This window comes from Schistocerca nitens, chromosome 9, assembly GCF_023898315.1.
Source record: "Schistocerca nitens isolate TAMUIC-IGC-003100 chromosome 9, iqSchNite1.1, whole genome shotgun sequence".
NCBI classification, from domain to species: Eukaryota; Metazoa; Arthropoda; class Insecta; order Orthoptera; family Acrididae; genus Schistocerca; species Schistocerca nitens.
This window is the reverse complement of record NC_064622.1, coordinates 388033907-388058956: the sequence shown is the minus strand read 5'-3', so window position 1 is coordinate 388058956 and position 25050 is coordinate 388033907. Positions and strand designations below refer to the sequence as shown.

The window sequence follows — 25050 nt, the reverse complement described above, 5'->3', positions numbered from 1 at the left end:
CCACTAGAACCTGTAATTGTTGGGTGCATGTGTGTAATTCGGTTTCTTATTAAGGCTCTATCCGTAATAGCAGGAAGTTTTTATTGTAATATGTTGTCATTTGCTTCACAATAGTATCTAGTGATGAGTTACATATGTAGTGAAGTTCTGTTGGTTATTAATACTCAGAGGTTGTAGTAAATTTTTAAAAGGTGGGTTTATTTGACAAAAACATACTATATAAGTAGTAGTGGGAATAACTTGTAAGGAAAGATGACTGGAAGATTGCATTCATTTTTTGCAACTTGACCTGAATGACCTATTTGTGTCTAGAATTTTTGGCACATGTGTAACACTATATCTTTCAAAGAAATACTTGAAATTTCAGAAAACCAATTTCATGCTGTGATGGACTTACATATTTTGACAAAAAAATTAATTTCATAGCTTGCATTTTAAAACAGCATCTCAGATAGTACCTTCAGAAGAGGAGCATTGGTTCAAGGCTCAATGGATTATGTAAAGATAACAGAATGAAATTATCTTCATAATATGTTATTTATTGAATTTAATAAAAAAAAGACTGCTGTATTGGCTTGTAAATTTATTGTTCAAGCAACTGTTGTCCTTTCCGTCTTAAGACTGTTTTATGCAGTGAATCTTATTTTTGTACTTTTTAGTATTCCACATACCTTCGCCTACTTAGGTGCCAGTTAGTGTTAGTTGCCAGACCTACTCAATTTTCATACCACATACAAAAATCTCAACCCAGCCTAAAGATCAGAATTTGCTGTGCCATGCAGTAGCTGCCCAGAAACATTTTCCTGTGATGTGGATTGGTACTTCAGGAATAACATGTTGGAAATATCAACAACCCATTAGTAGTTGGAAACATTGTTGAAGAGTGTGTGTGTGTGTGTGTGTGTGTGTGTGTGTGTGTGTGTGTGTGTGTGTGTGTGTTATGAGAATGTAAATTGTTCTTTAATTGTACAAGCGCTCAGGAAACTTTTTTATTCTTTACAGGAACATTGGTGCATTAAACATGGCTAAAGTCCAGGTGATGAATGTTGTTGTACTCGACAATCCGTCAGCTTTCTTGAATCCATTTCAGTTTGAAATAACATTTGAGTGTGTAGAAGATCTCCAGGAAGATCTCGAATGGAAAATAATTTATGTTGGTTCTGCAGAAAGTGAAGCATTTGATCAGGTAAGCAGAAGTGCTTTAAGCTCAGTATATTACAGGGCAAAACTAGCATACCACTATTGACAGAAATGTATCAATGAATGGTGTGAAACACAAAAAATATTAAAATTAACAAGAATATTCTGGGATAAGTTGACTTCCAGTGAGATGGGGGAAAATTGAAACCTAACAAATGTGTTCAGTGCTATACTTCCACAAATGTCATTGGTTTTGAAAACACTGTACATTAATTATTTAGTACTGAAAATATAAGCAGGTTAGCATTTATAGTTAATTCAGGTAGTGTAAAAATGTGAAAACATGCCGCTGCTGATGTTCATTGAACCTGCTGATATATTTCTTGACCATTTTTCCCCACTTGCCATCAATGTGGCCTTCGGAATATATAGCAATAACTACAGCAACTTCCTGGTACTGACTTAATTTTCCATTTCCTGTAAAGTTGATAATTTGATAAGACAGCATTACATTGCCTTACCCGTACTGTTAGGCATCCAGTTTGGAAGGTGGTAGAACAGTGCATTGTTTCCTTAATTATGTTGCACAGTGCATTTGACTGTTTCATAAATTGTTAACTGAGTGAGGGTTTAAAAAAAATTTTTTTTTTATTTAGAGCTACTTGTTTTTCTTTACCACAAACTCTCTTCCAAACATTAAAATTAGCTACTGCAGTCTTGGTCACTGTGGTGGACTTTACCTTGCTGATAGGGACATTGCAGGTATATCAAAGTTGAAGATAATGCTACATACCCAAATAAAGGAAATGTGCTGTGCATATAAAGTTTGTAGTGTGACAGTATTAAGAGCTCTCAGTTGGTCATTTATTACCAGCTGTTAGTTTCTTGTGCTCCCATACCACAGTGGTGAAGGCTGCAACTCTTACTCCACGAAACAATGCCCCAATTCTAAACTTAGGCAGACATGTTTTGTAGCAGTGAGTTGTAATAGTGCCAAATCCTGGTAGTAATATTACCATAGAGTAGTTCTGATCATAAGATTTTTGTGATTTTTAGTAAAACAATAAAACTAATTTTAAGGACACTCTACATGAGTAACTGTAGCTGAACTACTCAGCACACAATTTTGTCTTCACAAGTATCTTGTACTAATTACTGCCAACCTAGCCTTTGCTACAGACAGATCTGTCATCACAACCTCCATTCCAAACGTGGAATATGTAATAGTTTTGTCAGAGTAATTTAAGGCAGCCTTGCAAGACTAAATGCAACTTGAAACAAGTTATAGTTGTCAAAGATTTCAATTTTGGTGTGCAAATTACATTGCCTTTATGCCTGCTTTTGTTGCATCTTTATAACCATCTTTCCATTGCCTATGTATAGATAATCTATCAGTATTACGAAAAAGGATATTGCTACTTACCATATATCGGAGATGCTGAGTCACAGAGAGCCACAACAAAAGGACTTTCACAATATAAGCCAAACTGGCTTCAGCTGCCAGAGACTGTGGTTTTGTGTGACTATGCAAGTGTCATAATATTGTTACATTCCGTCCTGGCTTTTCCATTGTTTCATCGATAATCTATGTATTTTAACAGATGAATGCCCTGTCTAGCATTGCCACTATTCAAAATTTACACTGTGACTATATATCACTCGTCTTTATATAATTTCAATCCTGCCCCTCCGCTCCTGGGGCTCCCAGTTCTTTAGTGCATGGTGCACACATGTCCTGGAACTATTGTGGCCCTTTCTTCCTGGACTGAATTTTCTACCCAGTGCCACTCCCTGTGCACATTCCTTCTCTCTTGGTGTTACTTACGCTGACCTGACTATCCAACAAGTCTCTTGTATTCCTTCTGATTTTTGTTCCCCTTGCCATTTCTTTTCAGTCCTACCTTTTTGGCATTTTTGGTCCCCCTTCAGGGTTTGATCTCCACTTCCCAGTTTTCTCTTTATAATGTGAGCCATTTGGGGAAGAAATCTCTCCCTAACATCTACGGTGTGGATACCCCTCCTCCTCTCCTTCCATCTTTCTTTCCTGCTGTAGTCCCCTCTGTCCCATTTGGTCACCAGCAAGTTTAGCCAGTCCTCGTGGTGGGGCTATTAAGTACTCATCTGGCCAAGCTCGCCGACAGCACAGGGACCACACTTCTGATACCTGAGCTGTTGCCTCCCCTTGTATGCCTAGGAATAGTTGCTTGTCATTCTGGGACATCAGAACTCCTGGCAACAATCACTGTGCCAGATAGCTCTTGCTGTGGCTGGATGGCGCCTGTGGGGAGAGCCCCTGATCAGAGTGGATGGTATCATAGCAAATGGTATTTGTAAGAAATGTATCAAGCTCCAAACAGCTAGTCATTAGCCTACAGCTGTCTATGCAATTGGTAATGGTTCTTTCAGTGCTGCTTCTTATGATTCTGTGGTCTTCCCTTCTCTGGGTACACCCTGGGAGGAGGGCCAGCCTCATTGGCTTGCATTGAAATACTTTCCCTGCAACTTGGTCTGCACTAGGACTTTCAGATGAATTAAAATAAAATTGCATAATTACAGAAGACTATAATGTGTTGTTTAACAATGGAAACTCCATTCGTATTCTGCATCAGTCTAGGAAAAGACAGATGTCTACTTAAAGTAAAGATGAATAAAGTTGCAGACGTGCCCAATGAAGACAAATACAGCTTTTGGCCTCATCTTTAGTACTCCCCTCACCCCCCCCCCTCCCCGACACGCGCACGCACGCACACACACTACCAACCCCCCTAGTACTCCCCTCACCCCCCCCCCTCCCCGACACGCGCACGCACGCACACACACTACCAACCCCCCCCCAGGGGGTCCACAACTCTTTCGTGGATACGTGCATAGCGAGCGCGGGACCCCGAGCTACTGTGGCCCTCCTTCCTTTCCAGGCTGCATACCTTCCTTTTCCGCATCCTTCCCTATCCCCCATCTTCACCCCCCCCCCCCTCACCTATGGCTCTTTCCCCCCCCCCCCCCCCCCCACTCTCTGGGAGTATGTTTTGTGCCTACGTCCGGAGATGGACGCTCGAAAATGTAACACATTCTTCGCTTTCTCTGCTTGTACGTCTTCATCCTTCCTTTGTCCTTCTCCTTACCTCTTCTCTTTACCCTTTCCTCCGCTGCAGCGTTTGAGACCCGTCTTCTTTCATTTCCCTTTCTTTGTTTTCCCTTTCTCTTTTTTTTCCTCCCTGTGCGTGTCTGAAGGCCGACCCACGCACTTCCATGCGTAGCCGGTGACGGGGTAACGCGTAATTCCTCGCCCCAGGTAGACAGGTAGGACACGCATGTACACACTGGTAATGGCCAGGCCCAGGGAGGGGTGATTACCCGAGCTGATAGCTTCTGAAAGTGCCGATTGGTCCCTCCGTCCTTTCCTAGGGAGGTGTGACCTGAGGTGTGAACAATCACCTAAGGTGGGAGTGCCCTCAGAGAGGGCCCCCACAAGGGAGGAGCGCGCCATCAGAGACGCAGGTAATAATGGGGGATTCTTCCGCAATGGTTTCCTCACCTTCCACTATGTCTGCTCACAAGCGTAAGTTCACTGAGTCTCAGCCACAGACAGTTCTTCCATCGTTGCCACAGTTCCTTGTTGTTTCTCGGTCTGACGAAGGTCACGACTTCTCCACCGTCAACCCCTTCATTATTCAGAAAGGTGTCGATGCAGTTGCAGGTCCTGTAAAGTCTTGTTTTAGATTACGGAATGGCACCTTGTTGTTAGAAACAGTCAGTGCCCCCCAGGCACAAAAATTGCTGCGTACTTCACTGCTCCACACCTTTCCTGTCCAGGTGGAAGCGCACCGCACTTTAAATTCCTCATGTGGAGTCGTTTATACACACTCCCTCGACGGACTGTCCGACGAGGCAATTCAACACTACCTGTCTGACCAGGGCGTAACGGCTGTTCATAGTCATGAAAAGGGTTGACCTGAACATCGTTCCAACCCGTACCGTCTTCTTGACATTTGACATGGTTAAACTCCCATCGAAAATAAAAGCGGGCTATGAGAATTTCCGTTTGCCCCTATGCCCCAAACCCTATGCATTGCTATCGGTGGCAGCGGTTCAGTCATACCAGCCAGTACTGTTCCAATCTGGCCAAATGTGTAAAGAGTGGCAAGGATGCCCATGAGGGTGCTTGTCCACCTCCATCCCCTCGCTGCATCAACTGTATGGGTGACCACGCTGCTTCCTCTCGAGATTGCCCCGTTTTTAAGGACGAAAAGCTCATCCAGGAAATCAGAGTGAAGGAAAAGGTGTCGACCTTTGCTGCTCGAAAATTATTCGCCAGTCGACAGCCCACCGTGCCTCCGACTGGAAAATACAGCACTGTCCTTGCTTCTCCTCGGCCAACAAAGGAGGGGGTCACACAGACTTGCGACCTCACCTTTAGTGCAATGGTTGTCAGATCGGCCAGCGCAAAGATCGCCCGTTCAACCTCACCACTTTCGCCTTCCCACTCTCTGGCTCACCCTTCATCGGGTTCTGCTAAATCTCTAGCCCAAAAGTCAGACACAAAGACTTCGAAAAATGAGCATACTCGTGAAGATATTTTACGTACCCCAACTTCACAACCACCGGTTCCTCCTTCATCTAAACATCATGTTTCCAAGAAGGCTAATAAGAAACCCAGTTCCTCTCCTTCTCCGCCACGGCGTGTCTATCTACAGCACCACCTGGTGGTAACCGCCCTCGGCCGTCTTCTGTGTCGCCGAGGCGCACTGCTGGCGGCCGATCAACCGGCCGAATGCTGGTGGCAGGGTCTGCTCCTGAACAACCTATGGATCAGGATCTTCGGCTGAGTGCCGTTACACGCTGTCGGTCGCAAGCTCTGAGCAGTCATAGACGGCAACCTTGGTCACATTCTTCCATTTTCTGTCCACCCTATGTCCATTATACATTTCAATATCCGCGGCATTCGAGCCAATCGGGCTGAATGGACAATCCTCTTACGATCCTACTTGCCGGTCATCTTCTGTCTTCAGAAAAACAAAGCTGTGCCCCCACGACAGCTTTGTTTTCCCCCATTTTCAGTCAGTCCGATTTGATCTCCCCTCTGTTGAAGGCACTCCAGCACATAGAGGACTCATGATTCTTCTCCATAATTCTCTCCATTATCACCCAATCCCCTTCCTAGCAGTCGCTGTTTGTGTTTCCCTTTCTGGATACACCTTCTCTCCTTGTACTGTATACATTCCATCGTCCACATAAATGGCACGAGCTGATCTCCTTCTTCTTGGTCAGCTTCCACCCCCCTATTTGCTGGTTGGGGACTTCAATGCCCACCACTCGCTTTGGGGATCTCCACATCCTTGTCCGTGTGGCTCACTATTGCTAGACATCTTCCACCAAGTGGATCTTATTTGCCTCAACACTGGGGACCCTACATTTTTGGCTGCCTCCACGACAAATTTCTCTCATTTGGACCTTTCGGTTGGTACTGTTCTGCTAGCTCGGTGCTTCTTATGGTTCGCCCTTGCTGATACACACTCAAGTGACCACTTTCCATGTGTCCTTAGATTGCAGCCACAACTGCCATATATGTGCCCGAGACACTGGAAGTTTGCCCAAGCCGATTGGACACTTTTCGTCTCTAGCGACATTCGATGACCGTCACTTTCCTAGCGTTGACGATGAGGTCACTCATATTACAGACGTTATTCTTAAAGCTGCGGATTGTTCAATACCTCGCACCTCCGAATTGTCCCGGTGCCCCCCCCAGTTCCTTGGTGGAACGAGGCATGCGGCGATGTGCTCTTCGCGTTTTCCGCCACCATCCTACTTTCGCCAACTGTATCTGCTATAAGCAGTTTCGTGCGCGATGCCGTCGCGTCATCCGCGATAGCAAGAAGGCAAGCTGGAAATTCTTTACTAGCTCATTTAACAACTTCACTCCCTCCTCAGAAGTTTGGAGTCAGATTAGACAGTTATCTGGCGCGCCTAGTTTCTCCCCGGTCTCTGGGCTCACTGTTGCGCATGATACGTTAGTGGACCCCGTCGCAATTTCTAACTCATTGGGTCAACACTTTGCTGAGATTTCGAGCTCTTCAAATTACCCGCCAGCGTTTCTCCCGAGCAAACGTGCAGCGGAAGTGCGACCTCTTGCTCTCGCAAAAGCTACAGTACTGTTTCCTCCATGCGAGAACTCCAACATGCACTCTCTTCTTCTCGCTCCTCCGCCCCAGGACCGGATGGTATCCACATCCAAATGTTGCTGCATTTATCATACAATAGTCTGTGTTACCTCCTTCGCCTTTATAATCGAATTTGGACTGACAGTACTTTTCCCAGACGATGGCGGGAAGCTATCGTTGTTCCTGTTCCAAAACCTGGAAAGGACAAACATTTCCCCTCTAGCTATCGCCCCATTTCTCTCACGAGTAGTGTCTGTAAGGTTTTGGAGCGTATGGTGAATTACCGTTTAGCGTGGTGGCTGGAATCCCGCAGTCTTTTAACACCTGCCCAATGCGGATTCCGAAAGCATCGTTCTGCAGTTGACCATCTTGTTGCTCCCTCCACTTATATCATGAACAATTTTCTCCGGAAACGCCAAACAGTAGCAATATTTTTTGATATGGAGAGAGCATACGATACCTGTTGGAGGACAGGCATCCTCCGCACACTGTTCTCTTGGGGGTTTCGCGGGCGGTTGCCCCTTTTTCTTCGCGAATTTATGGCAGAGCGCACATTTAAAGTGCAGGTGAACACTACTCTCTCCCGTACTTTCTCCCAAGAAAATGGGGTACTCCAGGGCTCCGTGCTAAGTGTTGTACTGTTTGCTATTCCCATAAATCCAATTATGGGTTGTCTCCTTCCTGATGTCTCGGGCTCCCTCTTTGTGGATGATTTTGCGATCTACTACAGCTCTCAACGGACCAGCCTTCTTGAACAACGTCTTCAAGGTTGTCTCGATCGCCTCCACTCTTGGAGCATCGAAACAGGCTTCCGCTTTTCTCCCAGTAAGACCGTTCGTGTTAATTTTTGGCGTCGTACGGAGTTTCTTCCACCTTCTTTACATCTAGGAACTGTCAACTTTCTGTTTTCGGAAGTCTCTAAATTCTTGGGTCTTATGTTTGACAAAACTGTGCTGGTCCTCCCATGTTTCCTATCTTTCGGCTCGCTGTCTGCGATCCCTCAACACCCTCCGTGTCCTGAATGGTACCTCCTGGGGAGTGGACCGAGTGGTCCTTCTCCACCTTTATCGCGCCTTAGTGCACTCGAAATTGGACTGTGGAAGCATAGTCTACTCCTCTGCTCGGCCGTCTATTCTTCGGCGTCTCGACTCTATCCACCACCGTGAATTACGTTTAGTGTCTGGAGCTTTTTACACCAGCCCTGTGGAAAGCCTTTATGCTGAGACTGCTGAACCTCTGTTGTCCAATCGGCGAGCTGTCCTAAGTCGTTATGCTAGCCATTTGTCTTCCATGCCTGCTAATCGGGCCCATGACATTTTTTTCGACGCCTGCTTTGATGTAGGGTATGCAGGCCACCCTTCCTCCCTACTACCACCGGGAGTCCGCTTCCGTTAACTGCTCCATTCTCTTTCCTTCCGCTTTCCTAAAACCTTCTTGACAGCTTGGGGTACAGCACCGCCTTGGCTCTGACCCCGGATCTGCCTGCTCCGTGATCTTTGTCAATTTCCCAGGGATGGTACTCCTTCACTTGTTTATCATCGGGCATTTGCTGCTCTATGTGCACAAATGACGGAAGCCACATTTATTTACACTGATGGCCCGAAAACATTGTTAGGTGTAGTGAGTGCCTATATTGTTGGCGACACCACAAATAGATTTCGGCTTCCCGACCAGTGTTCGGTGTATACTGTGGAGCTTTACGCTGTTCTCCAGGCTGTCCAATACATCTGTCGCCATCAACGGATATAGTATGTTATCTGTTCAGATTTTCTCAGCTCTCCCCTCAGTCTCCAAGCTCTCTACCCTGTCCACCCTCTGGTCCACCGGATTCAGGACTGCCTACGCTTGCTCCACTTGGGGGGCGTCTCGGTGGCGTTCCTCTGGATCCCAGGGCACGTTGGTATCTGTGGAAATGAGGCGGCCGATATAGCGGCCAAGGCTGCAGTCTCTCTTCTTCGGCCAGCTATTCACACGATTCCCTTCACCGATCTATGGAGTGTTTTATGTCGTCGTGTTGTTCTTTTATGGCATGCATGTTGGTTGACACTTCCCCATAATAAATTGCGGGATGTGAAAGCTCTTCCTTGTGCTTGGACCTCTTCCTCCCGAACGCGTCGTCGGGAGGAGGTAATTTTAACTAGACTCCGGATAGGGCACTGTCTTTTTAGCCATCGACGTTTTTTAAGTGGCGATCCTCCCCCACTCTGTCCCCACTGCTCTCAGCTGTGGACGCTAAGACACCTTTTACTTCAGTGCCCCTATTTTACTCTGTTCTGCGCCCGTCTACAGCTGTCGCCTGAAATATCGTACATTATAGCAGATGACACGTGCTCAGCCGATGGCGTTCTCGAGTTTATTAGTGCCAGTGAGATGATGTCAGTCATTTGAAGCTCTTTTTGGGGACAACCAACCCCTTTCTGTAGTGGACTTTTAAGCTTTCCTTCTGCTTTTAGTTTCTCCAATTTTTTTAGTTTCGTTTCCATTGCTGCTGGTTTCCATTTTCGTTTTTTACCTTTTCCGAAGTCACAGACCGGATGCTAATGACAAGAAAAAATCCCACTCAACCAACTCCAGCACCTCAGGCCATTTGTTTTCTGATTTTATATTTTGTTTTATTATTTGAAATGGAGTGTTTCATTCCATATTATTGCTCAGTTTCAACATTTTGATGAATTTCATGTGTACAGATTCTTATCCTGAAGCTTAATACCAGGTAGGGGCTCCTGTTTCTTTAGCCACAATGAAAGGTCTGATAATGCGCCAAGTGCTGTTTCCTTATTTGTCATTCCTTATAGGGATAGAATATAATAAAACATTTGCCCTAAGTATAACAACTATACATGCCCCACCCAAACAACATGTTGTACACGTCACTTGGCCACACTACCAACAAAATTCCAAACAGAAAGCCAACAAAAGGCGTATGAACAGAGCAAGCACAAGCTTTGTGTTATCATAGTTGTGCTCGCGCACTAGTGTCTGTTTTCTGGTGATCTCTGGCAACTATTCAGATAAACTATTCCTGATAAGTTGTGAAAAAATGTTACTAATGGTGGTTTGAGAAGTAGTACTTTAAAATAATAATAATAATAATAATAATAATAATAATAAACACAGCCACACATCGATCAAGACGCATCCAACACATGGCTAAGAAAAGGCAATATATACAGTGAGACAGAAGGATTCATGATTGCAGTACAGGATCAAACAATAAACACCAGGTATTACAGCAAGCATATTATTAAAGATCCCAATACCACAACAGATAAATGCAGACTTTGTAAACAACAAATAGAAACAGTAGATCACATCGCAAGCGGATGTACAATACTAGCAAATACAGAATACCCCAGAAGACATGACAATGTCGCAAAAATAATACATCAACAGCTTGCCTTACAACATAAACTTCTAAAACAACAAGTTCCTACATACAAGTATGCACCACAAAATGTACAGGAGAATGATGAATACAAATTATACTGGAACAGAACCATTATAACAGATAAAACAATGCCACATAACAAACCTGAGATACTCACCAATAAAAAGAAGAAATTAACACAACTAATCGAAATATCCATACCCAATACAACAAATATACAGAGGAAAACATGAGTAAAAATTGAAAAATACATCCAACTGGCTGAGGAAGTCAAGGACATGTGGCATCAGGATAAAGTTGACATCATACCAATTATACTATCAACTACAGGAGTCATACCACACAATATCCACCAGTACATCAACGCAATACAGCTACATCCAAACATATATATACAACTATAGAAATCCGTAATTATTGATACATGTTCAATTACCCGAAAGTTCGTAAATGCCATATAACACATACCGTACAGTTAATAGGAAATGACGCTTGATCAAGGTCCGCATCACTTTCCATTCGTAACCAGACTTAACGTCTGAGAAAGTAAAGAAATAATAATAATAATAATAATCCCCGTGGAGGCCCGGGAAAAGAATAGGCCTCCGGTATGTTCTGCCAGTCGTAAAAGGCGACGAAAAGAACAAACCACTAATAGGGCTAACCCCCCTTTTAGTGGTTCAGGACAGAACTAAAGAGGCCTCGGACAAGCGCCGTCGTGGTCGGGGACGACGCTTGAACCCTATGCCTGCCCACAATGGTAACGACACTGCTAGCCAACTGGAAAATGATTTAAATCCAAATATAGGTGTTTTGCAGGATATGCTTCCTACAACCACCCTGGAAGGAAAACAAAGGCAGAGGATGAGATGGTCAGATGAAGTTAATAGACACCTCATGTTCTGTTATTACCAAGCAACAAACCTAGGAACCAACACAACTGGATACAGATCACAAGTATACACAACATTTATTACCAGATACCCAGAATTAAATTTTTAACAGAACAACGACTAGCTGATCAGATCCGTGTAATAATCAAAAATAACAGGATACCCCAGTCAGAATTAGAAAACATCAAACAAGTACAACAAATACTGGAACAAAATAATGTGCAAAAAGAAGAAGAAGAAAATAGAGTAATGGACTCAAACATCCCAGAGCAAACAAACAAAGAACAACATGCATCAATTAAACAATCAGAGGAAAACGAAATCTTGAGACAGCCACCAGAACAATCACAAATAGAACACAGTGACACACATGTTAGATATGGAAGAAAAATTTCAGCTGACATATATAGAATACAAAGACACAAATACAGACATTAGACCATTCTTGCATAGACTGCCAAGTAACCCACAAGTCGAAACAACAATAAAAACTATCAACACAATCATACACAACAAAATATAGGAGCACTCACTACACTAAATATACACGCTAGGCAGAGATCAGAACCAACCAACACACGGAAGAAACCCACAAAACCAGCATGGCAACACAGGCTACAGATCAGAATAGAAAAACTGAGAAAGGACATCGGACAGCTAACACAATTTATAAGAAATGGAATGTCAGAAAAAAACGAAAAAGGTTAGGTAAAATCTCACAACAAGAAGCGATAGAGCAATTAGATGAGAAGAAGCAGAAATTACAAGCATTGGCCAAACGACTTAGAAGATACAAATAAAAGTGAAAATAGAAGGAAACGAAACCAAACATTCAACGCAAACCAAAAGAAATTTTACCAGACAATAGATAACACACACATTAAAATAGACAATCCACCAAACATAAGACATGGAACACTTCTGGAGCAACATATGGTCAAACCCGGTACAACATAACAGGCATGCACGGTGGATACAAGCAGAAACACACATACAAGATGATACCACAAATGCCTGAAGTGATAATTTTGCAACATGAAGTCACCCAAGCTATTAATTCTACTCACAATTGGAAAGCCCCTGGAAAAGATAAAATAGCAAATTTCTGGCTAAAGAAGTTCACCTCAACACATTCACATCTAACTAAATTATTTAACAATATAAATTAATAGAGGGAAACATTCCACATGGGGTGTTCCCAGGCGGTCACCCATCCAAGTACTAACCGGGCCCGATGTTGCTTAACTTTGGTGATCGGACGAGAACCGGTGTATTCAACATGGTATGGCCGTTGGCGTCTTTAAAACGTAGCCGCACGGCACAAGGAGCGTTCGCCCCTTCTCCCAACACACGCAATCGCCATTTTCCGTGGCACATTTGACGCAAAGCACGTCCTTCCACCTCGAAGGCGACGCGCAGTTAACCTCTTAGTTCATCCCTATGAAATCCCCAAACCACCTTCCCTACCATCTGGCTCCTATCCTTGTAACCGCCCCCGGTGTAAAACCTGTCCCATGCACCCTCCCACCACCTACTCCAGTCCTGTAACCTGGAAGGTGTACATGAACAAAGGCAGAGCCACGTGTGAAAGCACCCACGTGATCTACCAACTGACCTGCCTACGCTGTGATGCATTCTATGTGGGAATGACCAGCAACAAACTGTCCATTCGCATGAATGGACACAGGCAGACAGTGTTTGTTGGTAATGAGGATCACCCTGTGGCTAAACATGCCTTGGTGCACGGCCAGCACATCTTGGCGCAGTGTTACACCGTCCGGGTTATCTGGATACTTCCCACTAACACCAACCTATCCGAACTCCGGAGATGGGAACTTGCTCTGCAATATATCCTCTCTTCCCGTTATCCACCAGGCCTCAATCTCCGCTAATTTCAAGTTGCCGCCACTCATACCTCACCTGTCATTCAACATCTTTGCCTCTGCACTTCTGCCTCGACTGACATCTCTGCCCAAACTCTTTGTCTTTAAATATGTCTGCTTGTGTCTGTATATGTGTGTGTGTGTGTGTGTGTGTGTGTGTGTGTGTGTGTGTGTGTGTGTGTGTGTGTGTGTGCGCGCGCGCGCGAGTGTATACCTGTCCTTTTTTTCCCCCTAAGGTAAGTCTTTCCGCTCCCGGGATTGGAATGACTCCTTACCCTCTCCCTTAAAACCCACATCCTTTCGTCTTTCCCTCTCCTCCCCTCTTTCCTGATGAGGCAACAGTTTGTTGCGAAAGCTTGAATTTTGTGTGTATGTTTGTGTTTGTTTGTGTGTCTATCGACGTGCCAGCGCTTTCGTTTGGTAAGTCACATCATCTTTGTTTCAGATAAATTATTTAACAGTTACATTGCAGACCCATACACATTACCTGATACACTTACAGAAGGAATAGCTTATCTGAAACCTAAAGATCAAGCAGACACAGCGAACCCAGCTAAATATCGCCCCATAACATGCCTACCAACAATATACAAAATATTAACTTCAGTCATTACACAGAAATTAATGACACATACAACACAGAACAAAATTATAAATGAAGAACAAAAAGGCTGCTGCAAAGGAGCATGAGGATGTAAAGAGCAACTGATACTAGATGCAGAGGTGACATATCAAGCTAAAACTAAACAAAGGTCACTACACTATGCATACATTGATTACCAAAAAGCTTTTGATATTGTACCCCACTCATGGTTACTACAAATATTGGAAATATACAAAGTAGATCCTAAATTGATACAGTTCCTAAACATAGTAATGAAAAACTGGAAAACCACACTTAATATCCAAACAAATTCAGATAATATCACATCACTGCCAATACAGATTAAGCGTGGAATATACCAAGGAGATTCATTAAGTCCTTTCTGGTTCTGCCTTGCTCTGAACCCACTATCCAACATGCTAAATAATACAAATTATGGATATAATATCACTGGAACATACCCACACAAAATCACACATTTTCTATACATGGATGATCTAAAACTACTGGCAGCAACAAATCAACAACTCAACCAATTACTAAAGGTAACAGAAGTATTCAGCAATGATATAAATATGGCTTTTGGAACAGACAAATGTAAGAAAAATAGCATAGTCAAGGGAAAACACACTAAACAAGAAGATTACATATTGGATAACCACAGCGACTGCATAGAAGCAATGGAAAAAACAGATGCCTATAAATATCTAGGATACAGACAAAAAATAGGAATAGATAATACAAATATTAAAGAAGAACTAAAAGAAAAATATAGACAAAGACTAACAAAAATACTGAAAACGGAATTGACAGCAAGAAACAAGACAAAAGCTATAAATACCTATGCTATACCAATATTGACCTACTCATTTGGAGTAGTGAAATGGAGTAACCCAGACCTAGAAGCACTCAATACACTTACACGATCACAATGCCACAAATATAGAATACATCGCATACATTCAGCAACAGAAAGATTCACATTAAGCAGAAAGGAAGGAGGAAGGGGACATAAAAAACCTACATTATGGACAGGTAGACAATTTAAGAAAATTCTTTATAGAACGAGCAGAAATCAGCAAAATACACAAAGCAATCACTCGCATAAATACATCTGCTACACCACTGCAATTTCATAACCACTTCTACAACCCTTTAGATCACATAATATCAACAGATACGAAGAAAGTAAATTGGAAAAAGAAAACACTACATGGCAAGCACACGTATCATCTAACACAGCCACACATCGATGAAGACTCATCCAACACATGGCTAAGAAAAGGCAATATATACAGTGAGATGGAAGGATTCATGATTGCAATACAGGATCAAACAATAAACACCAGGTATTACAGCAAGCATATTATTAAAGATCCCAATACCACAACAGATAAATGCAGACTTTGCAAACAACAAATAGAAACAGTAGATTACATCACAAGCGGATGTACAATACTAGCAAATACAGAATACCCCAGAAGACATGACAATGTTGCAAAAATAATTCATCAACAGCTTGCCTTACAACATAAACTTTTAAAACTACAAGTTCCTACATACAAGTATGCACCACAAAATGTACTGGAGAATGATGAATACAAATTATACTGGAACAGAACCATTATAATAGATAAAACAACGCCACATAACAAACCTGACATCATACTCACCAATAAAAAGAAGAAATTAACACAACTAATCGAAATATCCATACCCAATACAACAAATATACAAAAGAAAACAGGAGAAAATTGAAAAATACATCCAACTGGCTGAGGAAGTCAAAGACATGTGGCATCAGGATAAAGTTGACATCATACCAATTATACTATCAACTACAGGAGTCATACCACACAATATCCACCAGTACATCAACGCAATACAGCTACATCCAAACATATATATACAACTACAGAAATCCGTAATTATTGATACATGTTCAATTACCCGAAAGTTCCTAAACGCAATGTAACATATACTGTACAGTTAAAAGGAAGTCACGCTTGATCAAGGTCCGCGTCACTTTCATTTCGAACCAGACCTAAGGTCTGAGAAAGGAAAGAAATAATAATAATAATAATAATAATAATAATAATAATAATAATAATAATCCAAACTTGTATATAAAACTACAGGAATCTGTAATTATATGATGTGACTTACCAAACGAAAGCACTTGCAGGTCAATAGACACACAAAATTCAAGCTTTCGCAACAAACTGTTGCCTCATCAGGAAAGAGGGAAGGAGGGAAAGACGAAAGGATATGGGTTTGAAGGGAGAGGGTAAGGAGTCATTCCAGTCCCGGGAGCAGAAAGACTTACCGTAGGGGGGAAAAAAGGACGGGTATACACTCGCTCGCGCGCGCACGCACACACATATCCATCCACACATATACAGACACAAGCAGACATATTTAAAGACTTATTAAAAGGAGTGGTGTTGTGGTGAAAGATTACGAAAATGGGGCTAACAATTGTAAATAATGACGTTAAAACCTGTGGTGAGCGGCTAAAAATGATCAGTGATAAAAACGGAAGTGGAAATATAGTGAAAGTTATTAGAACTAGCCGAAATGGTTGTTTTATACGTGAAAGCAGCTGTTATTGAACTAGAAACAGTGGATTTTATAGCAGCGGTGGTGTTGAAAGCAGAAAATAAAATTTTTTTGGTTATGGTTTGGAAGTGGGTTACATATTATTGAGTATATATAGGCGGGATAAAATTGTATAGTAGATTACGGTAAAAAGGGGAAGGTGAATACAAAGTGAGACTACTTTCCTGATGAGGCAACAGTTTGTTGCGAAAGCTTGAATTTTGTGTGTATGTTTGTGTTTGTTTGTGTGTCTATCGACGTGCCAGTGCTTTCGTTTGGTAAGTCACATCATATTTGTTTTTAGATATATTTTTCCCACGTGGAATGTTTCCATATATATATATATATATATATATATATATATATATATATATATATATATATATATATAAAACAAAGATGATGTGACTTACCGAACGAAAGTGCTGGCAGGTCGATATATATACACACACACACACACACACACACACACACACACACACACACAAAATTCAAGCTTTCGCAACAAACTGTTGCCTCATCAGGAAAGAGGGGAAGGAGAGTGAAAGACGAAAGGATGTGGGTTTTAAGGGAGAGGGTAAGGAGTCATTCCAATCCCGGGAGCGGAAAGACTTACCTTAGGGGGATATATATACACTGGCTGGTATCCATTACTCCTTGCCAATTCAGAGAGTTCTGAATCTGGTTCATGAAGTCGTTTTCATAGAGACTTCTTCCTTCAAACTGATTGAGGGAGGTGCCAGCTCAGAAGTGAAGGTTATGTCTTCCAGGTGTGATGTGAAGCCGCAATGTCCCTCCACCCATGAGGTGCTTGTGGTTTGGGCACATGTCTTCCTGCTGTATGGTGAGCCCTCTCCATGGTGAGTGCGGACACCCACTCCTGAGGGAAGCACCTGTGTCCCCCTGCTTGTGTGTTGGTCACGGCTGTCACTCCTCAGGCTCATCAGATTGCCCAGGTTATAAGAAAGGAAAGAAAGATCAGGAGTAAAAGTCCCTTGATTATTTATCCTACCTTTAGACTCATCTGAAATATGGCCAACTAGACCGTCTGTTGATGAATTCTAATTTTACCTCCAGTATGTCCTTTCCACCTCCTTCCTACCCAAGTCTTTCCCCCGCCCCCCCCCATCTTCCTCTCCCCTTCCCCTCCAGTCCCCCCTCCCCCCCTCCCCCCCTCCCCCCCTCCCTTTTCTCTGGATGTCTGCCAGGCTGGAGGACTGCTACCACAACTCAGCTGTGGGACACACATTCTGCTGTGCTCTAATGATGCTTACTCTCTTTCGGCAGCTGGATCTTGCAGAAACATGCTGCCCTCCTCAACCTGTGGTGGTGGTGGTGGTGGTGGTGGTGGTGGTGGTGGTGGTGGTGTGTATCTGAGGTGCTGTCTCCCCTTACAACAACAGTCTGACCTCTTACACTATGTAATTAAAAGTATTCAGACACCTGGCTGAAAATAAGTTAAAAGTTCGTGATGCCCTCCATTGGTAATGCTGGAATTCAATATGGCCTTTGCCCATTCTTACCCTTGATAACAGCTTCCACTCTCTGACATATATCCAATCAGCTGCTGGAAAGTTTGTTGTGGAATAACAGCCAATTCTTCAGAGTGCTGCACTGAGGAGGTATCGATGTCAGTCGGTGAGGCCTGGCATGAAGTCAGCATTCCAAAACATCCTAAAGGTGTTCTACAGGATTCAGGTCAGGACTCTGTGCAGGCCAGTCCATTACAGGGATGTTAGTGTTGTACAACCCCTCCACCACAGGCTGTGCATATGCACAGGTACTCGATCGTGTTGAGATGAAATTGCCTTTCCCAGATGGCTCTTAAACAGCAAGAAGGTACTTAAGACATCAGTGTAGGCATGTTCTGTGATAGTGCCATGCAGAACATAGGGGGTGCAAGTCGCCTCCATGGAAAACATGACCACAATGTAACACCACCACCTCTGAAGTTTACTGTTGGCACTACACATGCTGGTAGATGACATTCACCAGGCATTTGCCATACCCACACCCTGTCATCGGATCGCCACATTGTGGACTGTGATTTGTCACTCCACACATTGTTTTTTCCACTGTTCAATCGTCCATTGTTTACGCTCCTTACACCAAGCAAGGCGTCGTTTTGCATTTATTGGCACGGATGTGTAGCTTAAGAGTAGCCGCTCGATGATGGAAATCCCAGTTTTCTCACCTCCTGCCTGACTCTCATAGTACTTGCAGTGGATCCAGATGCAGTTTGGAATTCCTGTGTGATGGTTTGGATTGATGTCTGCCTATTACACATTATGACCTTCAACTGTCTGCAGTCTGTCGGTCTGTATGCTTTTGTGCTGTACATGTCCTTTCACATTTCCATTTCACTATCACATCAGGAACAGTGGGCCTAGTGATGTTTAGGATTGTGGAAATCTCGTGTACAGACATATGACAAGTGACACACAATCACCTGACGACATTCAAAGTCTGAGTTCCGCAGAGTGCCCCATTCTGCTCTCACAGTGTCTGACTACTGAGGTTGCTGATATGGAGTACCTAATACGAAAAATGTATGTTTCTTGGGGTGTGTTCGGATGCTTTTGATCACGTTGTGTATGTATGGATGTCGCCCTGTCCTCATTGGTGACAGATGGTGACCTTGTGGCTTGATTGGCTCCAGCCCATTGCCTCTCATTTGGATCTCCGTTCCATTTTTATTCAATGGGTACTACTGTCACCTCCCGGAGTTGCAATCCCTTATTTCCTTTTACTCGGCAGCTTGTGTTGTTCTCTGGGAATCTCATTTTACTTAAGATCTCACCACCCCTTGGAAGTTCTCCTGACAGGCCAGCTATACGTGCTGCCCTTCTTCAGCAGTTCCCCCCTCCCCCCTCCCCCCTTCCGAACCTTAATACCCATAACACTTTTTGGAGCAGTGCTTTTGTCTAGTCGGCACTCCTCATTTACCAATATCTGTGGACCATGACCTGTGCCTTTTTTAATGATGATTCCCCTATTCATTTTAGTGCCACATGTGGCACTTTCGCTGCCACTGATCTTTCGCTCACTACCCCCTCCCCTTCTTCATTTGTTGCACTGATACATAAAATGACCTCTGCAGTAGTGGCCACTTTCTGTTGATTTTTTTGTTCCCTTTGTGCCTCCTGATGGCCAGATAACTTTGCTGAGCATTCCATCCTGATGATTGGCCTCTATACACCTCCCAGGTCATGTGTAAACGTTCTTTTGAAGTTATATTCATGCAGCTGTTTGTGATATGTCTGATAAGAAAATTCACGCTACTGGCATCGCTGTTTACAGAGCGAGGTGGCACAGTGGTCGTGACACTGGGCTTGCATTCGGGAGGACAATGGTTCAAACCCGTGTCCGACCCTCCTGATTTAGGTTTTCTCTGATTTTCCTAAATCACTTAAAGCAAATACCAGAACGGTTCCTGTGAAAGGGAACAGCAGACTTCCTTCCGCATCGTTTTGTAATCTGATGGAACCGGTGACCTCACTGTTTGGTTCGAAGATAGTGTTAATTTGGAGCCTGTACAGTGGCTTTTAGAGTTCCTCCCTCACTCTATTTGGAATATGAGAAGAAGTGACAAGTATTGGTACCAGGTACCCTCTACCATGCACCACACAGTGCCCTATGGTGCACTACACATCACTAACTTGAGTGGGATTCGTATAAGATTTTTTATATTGTGCAGTTCCTCATCCAATCCAGATAACTGTGTGAGACCCAAAGAAATACCCCTCATAGACGATACTTAAAAATCTTGATAAACTGTGAGGGCTGGCTAACCAAATGAGTATAGTTTCAAAGTTTGTAATGCTTTGTAATGCATTCACACAAACAACTGCTCACAGCAAAATGACTCGTGAAAATTGTCAGCTGTTAAAGATTCTTATCATAGGGGTAGTGTTGGTATGTGTGCTGTCACATTGGCTAGCTTTTATTGCATGAGCCTTTTCTCAGGCACTGTGGGGAAGCTGGTGAGCATTGTCAGAAGACAGCCATTCATAGTGTGCCACATTTCAGTTCATTCATTAATCGTTCATTCTTATTAGATAAGGCTAAAATTACTAAATAGTCAAATGGGCTGCAGTGATTGTACCTTTCTACAGTGTTAAGATTTTTATAGTGTTACATCTATTTTCCTAAAGTCTTCAGACTTCTTAAATGAGTGATTTACCTTGGAAATGGTTTATGCTGATCAGTAAAGTAAATAGAAGGGTGAGCTGTGCATTTCTTGTAAGCAGATAGAAAATGGAGAAAATGAATATTTCTTCCAAATTTGTTAGGTGCATGAGGGGAAGAAATGAGTGCCATTGAAAAAAGCTGTCAAAACCATTCTTTGTCTGAAAACAATTCTTTTTTTTTCCCATTACACTTCAAATTCTTCCTGATAATGGATGATATCACTTAAATTGCCTAAAGGAATTGTAGACTATTGGTTAACTCTCTCTCTCTCTCTCTCTCTCTTTCTCTCTCTCTCTCTCTCTCTCTCTGTGTGTGTGTGTGTGTGTGTGTGTGTGTGTGTGTGTGTGTGTGTGTACATGAGTGGAATTTTTAGTTTTAAGTTAAAATTTTGTAATCTTGACCAGTAAGAACTGTTACTCTAACAAAGAAGTTTACTGTATCCCACCACTGCAGGAACGTAAGTTGCAAAGGAAATACACGCAATACTTCATAACAATAAACTGCTTCTGTTGAGCATGACGTCACAACTGTTTGCATTAGTTTAATTTCAGCAGTTGTAGTGGGCTCTTGCGCATGTGCAGTTGAGTTGCGTATTAACCGTACTGTCTCCCATTCTGGCTGTTAGCTATGTCAGCAGTTGGGCCAAACAACCAGGTGTTACCCAGAAGAATTTTTCGGGCACGCTCAAGTTGCCAGGTTCGCACATGCACAGAGCAGTGAGGGTTGCTGAGTGGATGAACTAGTCTCCATGTGACCAGTGTTTACGTTAAGTTATTTTGTTGTTTCCTCTTTGCTTACAGTTTTTACATCAGATGAAAACAACTGATTTCTGTGGCCGGGTGCTATCAAGTGAATTAAAATACATTCACATAATTAGGGAAGGCTTAATTTGTTAATAGTTCATGTTCTGATTTTATTTCCGTATTTTTGGCAGTCAGGCCTTAATTGCCTTGCAGAAAAATGAAGTTACTTTTGTCGGTTCTGTAAAGAAATTTGGCTTTCATTAATCTTTTCCACTGAGGCAATGGATCTATTTGAAGTGAAGTATTTTGTTCCATACTATTGGCTACTTTAAACTGTTTGCTGAATTTATAAAGTGCACATTTTCATCTTCTGGCACATATCACATTATGCCATAATAAAGGACCAAACATAAGACACAGTATTGATGCTCAAAGAAAATGTGTGTCTCAAAATCCACACTGAAAAACTTAATATCAAGCTGGGGACTATTTCTACATCTACATCTAAACTCTGCAAACCACCATGAGGAGCATGGCAGAGGGCAAGTCCCATTGTACCAGCTACTAGGATTTCTTCCTGTTCCATTCACTTACAGACAAAGGGAAGAATGATTCTTTGAATGCCTCTGTGCATACAGTAATTATTCTAATCTTATTCTCACAATCCCTGTGTGAGCAATACATAGGGAATTATAGTGTATACCCAGAGTCATCATTTAAAGTCAGTTCTTGAAACTTTTGACCTTTTTGGGGTAGTTTACACCTATCGTAAAGAGCCTTCCAGTTCAGTTCCTTCAGTATCTCCGTGACACTCCCACAGATTAAACAAACTTGTGACCATTCATGCTGCCCTTCTCTGTGTACATTAAATATCCCCTGTTAGTCCTATCTGGTACTTGTCCCACACACTTGAGCAATATTCCAGAACCAGTCGCAAGAGTTATTTGTAAGCAATCTCCTTTGTAGATTGATTGTACTTACCCAATATTCTATCAATAAACCAAAGTCTACCACCGGCTTAACCCATAATAATTGGTATCTGGACATACAAATGTGTACTTTAAGCCAAATGCATTTTAGTATGGCTTAAGAAATTCTGATGCTCATGAAGCATTTTTTCATGCACTGTTTCTTTTATGACATGATATATTATCTCTGTTAACTTGTTCCTATTTGTGTGTTTGTGCTACTTATAAGTGATGTTGCTATTGGCTGGCTATGTCACGTGGTGCATGCTGTGAATATGTGAAGTGATTGGCTGGCGAGATCACGTGACGTGATCTATGATTGGCTTACAAAAGCACATCGCAATCTCGATTTCAATGCTTGGAAACTAACATGCTGTGTTTGGTGGAATTTGAATTTATACTTCAGTAATACAAAAGTATGTAGCGTACATGTTGCTGCATGTCCAAGATCTATCCAAAACACCCCCCCCCCCCCCCCCCCCCCGGATTTAGTTTTCTAAAGTTCCGGGAATTTGTACACTCGTGTATAAAACCTTAATCATTCAAAGGATTGTTAAGTTTTACAGTTCCAAAGGAAAGTATACTGTCACTTAGCTCAAAAAATTGTATTTTCACCTGGGGAAAAGTTGATTTTTAACTGGGAAACCTGGGAAAAATCCAGGAATTTTCTTTCCCTGTTGACATATACATCCTGTCTTCAGTAAAACTAAGTTTACCTTCGTTCTCGACGATTTGCAATGGCAGAGGACACTTCCCATTGAACAATATATTGTGGTTTCTTCCTGTTCTGTTGGCATGTGAAGCATGAGGAGAATAACTGCTTAAATGCCTCTGTGTGTACTGTAATTACTCTAGTTTTAATCTAATCTATAATGTATTTGTAGATTCTTCACTTAATACTCCACCTTGGAACTTGGTTTGTAGACTTTTGCTTGATGGTTGGCACCAGTTTTTTGACAGTTCAGGTTTTCATTTCTGTGATTCTCTCAAATGTTCAATGATTTGTACTATCCTTCTTTGATATGTTCAGTAGCTCCTTTTTTTATATCTATCGTAACATTTGTTTCTAAGTAGAAAGTATGTAGTATTGTGCTGGCATTGTTTGCGGAGTTGACTAGAGGTTCCCAAATTCCTGTTATGGATTTAATAAAATTTTGTGTAAACCTTCGCACATGCTCCAAATGAACATAGGTACAGTTTTAATTTTGCCAGTGTAATAATTGCGAAAGTAAGTAATTTATTGGTGTACTGGTGGAAAAACTGTGTAAATATGTTGCTGTGGTCCACTGAGGCTTAACTGTTTCTGATTTCTTTTAAAGTGACACCATATATCCATCACCATAGGAGCCACACCAAACAGTTGTGCAACAGCAGCCAAAGTTGGGTTCTTAACATAAGAGTCCAAGCCTTAAGATACTTTTGTTAGAGGCCAATGTTAGAAGAGGTCTCTTCTAAGAGCCTAAGCTTATCTTTATGTAAAGCTACATTTAATTTTTTACTTTTTTATTAATGTGCTGCTGAACATTATGAGGAAAATTGCTGGTGGCCAGGTAGTGTAGCTGATTATGCTGGAAGAACTGCAATAATGCACTGTTTTGGAACCCACCACTAGTCACTCCTTGATGCCCAATAAAGAGTTTTCTGGCCATGTGTGTGCATAAAGCTTATTAAAGCAGCCATCTGCTTAACAGAAGTCTCAGATATTTCCAACCCACCATTCATTTACATAAAGGTATGCAGCATATTGTCCTGCCTGGAGGCGTGATGTTAATATATCTCCTGTGCTAAGGTCACCAATTTTGGCCAGAAAAGAAGGCGCACTGTTCGAAATTCCGCTAACCTGAGTTGTTTCATCAGCTTGCAAAACAAGATTTTCTGTAGTTCTTGCTAGGTTATGCTCATGTTCAAACCCCACATCTTATAACACTTTGTCATTCAGTCGTCTTTGCCGATAAAACAAACATTAATGCTGTTACTTCTCTCAATGCTGAAGTGAAACAGATCAGACCTCCAGCCAGGACAATATGCTGCATACATGTATGAAAGAGTGGTGGGTTGGAAATAAGACTTCTGCTGAAAAGGATGTTTTCATTAGTTTTATGCACTCGCATGGCTAAGGAAATTCATTTCATTGGCTGTCAAGGACTGAAGAGTGATGGGTTCTGGAAAAACACATTACTGCAGTTTTTCCAGCATAATCAAGGACATCATCTGGCTGATAGTACAGTTTTCTTCATGACGTTAAACAGCAAGATAATGACCCCCCCCCCCCCCCCCCCAGGGGGTCCACAACTCTTGTGGATACGTGCGTAGCGAGCACGGGACCCCGAGCTAATGTGGCCCTCCTTCCTTTCCGGGCTGCATACCTCCCTTTTCCGCATCCTTCCCTCTCCCCCATCTTCGCCCCTCCTCCCCTCACCTCTAGTTCTTTTCTTCCCTTTCTCCCCCTCTGGGAGAATGATTTGTGCCTACGTCCAGAGACGG

General features: G+C 42.5%; 1 protein-coding gene and 1 pseudogene across 3 annotated transcripts in view; one reads left to right on the top strand and one right to left on the bottom strand.

Annotated features, from left to right (window-relative positions):
• Window positions 1–25050, top strand: part of LOC126203693 (histone chaperone ASF1) — a 51327-nt gene that overhangs the window by 1609 nt on the left and 24668 nt on the right. For all 3 annotated transcript variants that reach the window (XM_049938063.1, XM_049938062.1, XM_049938064.1), the window contains one exon: window positions 1003–1186. In XM_049938063.1, coding sequence (XP_049794020.1) covers window positions 1003–1186 — 184 coding nt within the window. The remainder of the gene's footprint in view (window positions 1–1002; window positions 1187–25050) is intronic.
• On the bottom strand, window positions 12757–12875 carry LOC126204630 (5S ribosomal RNA; annotated as a pseudogene).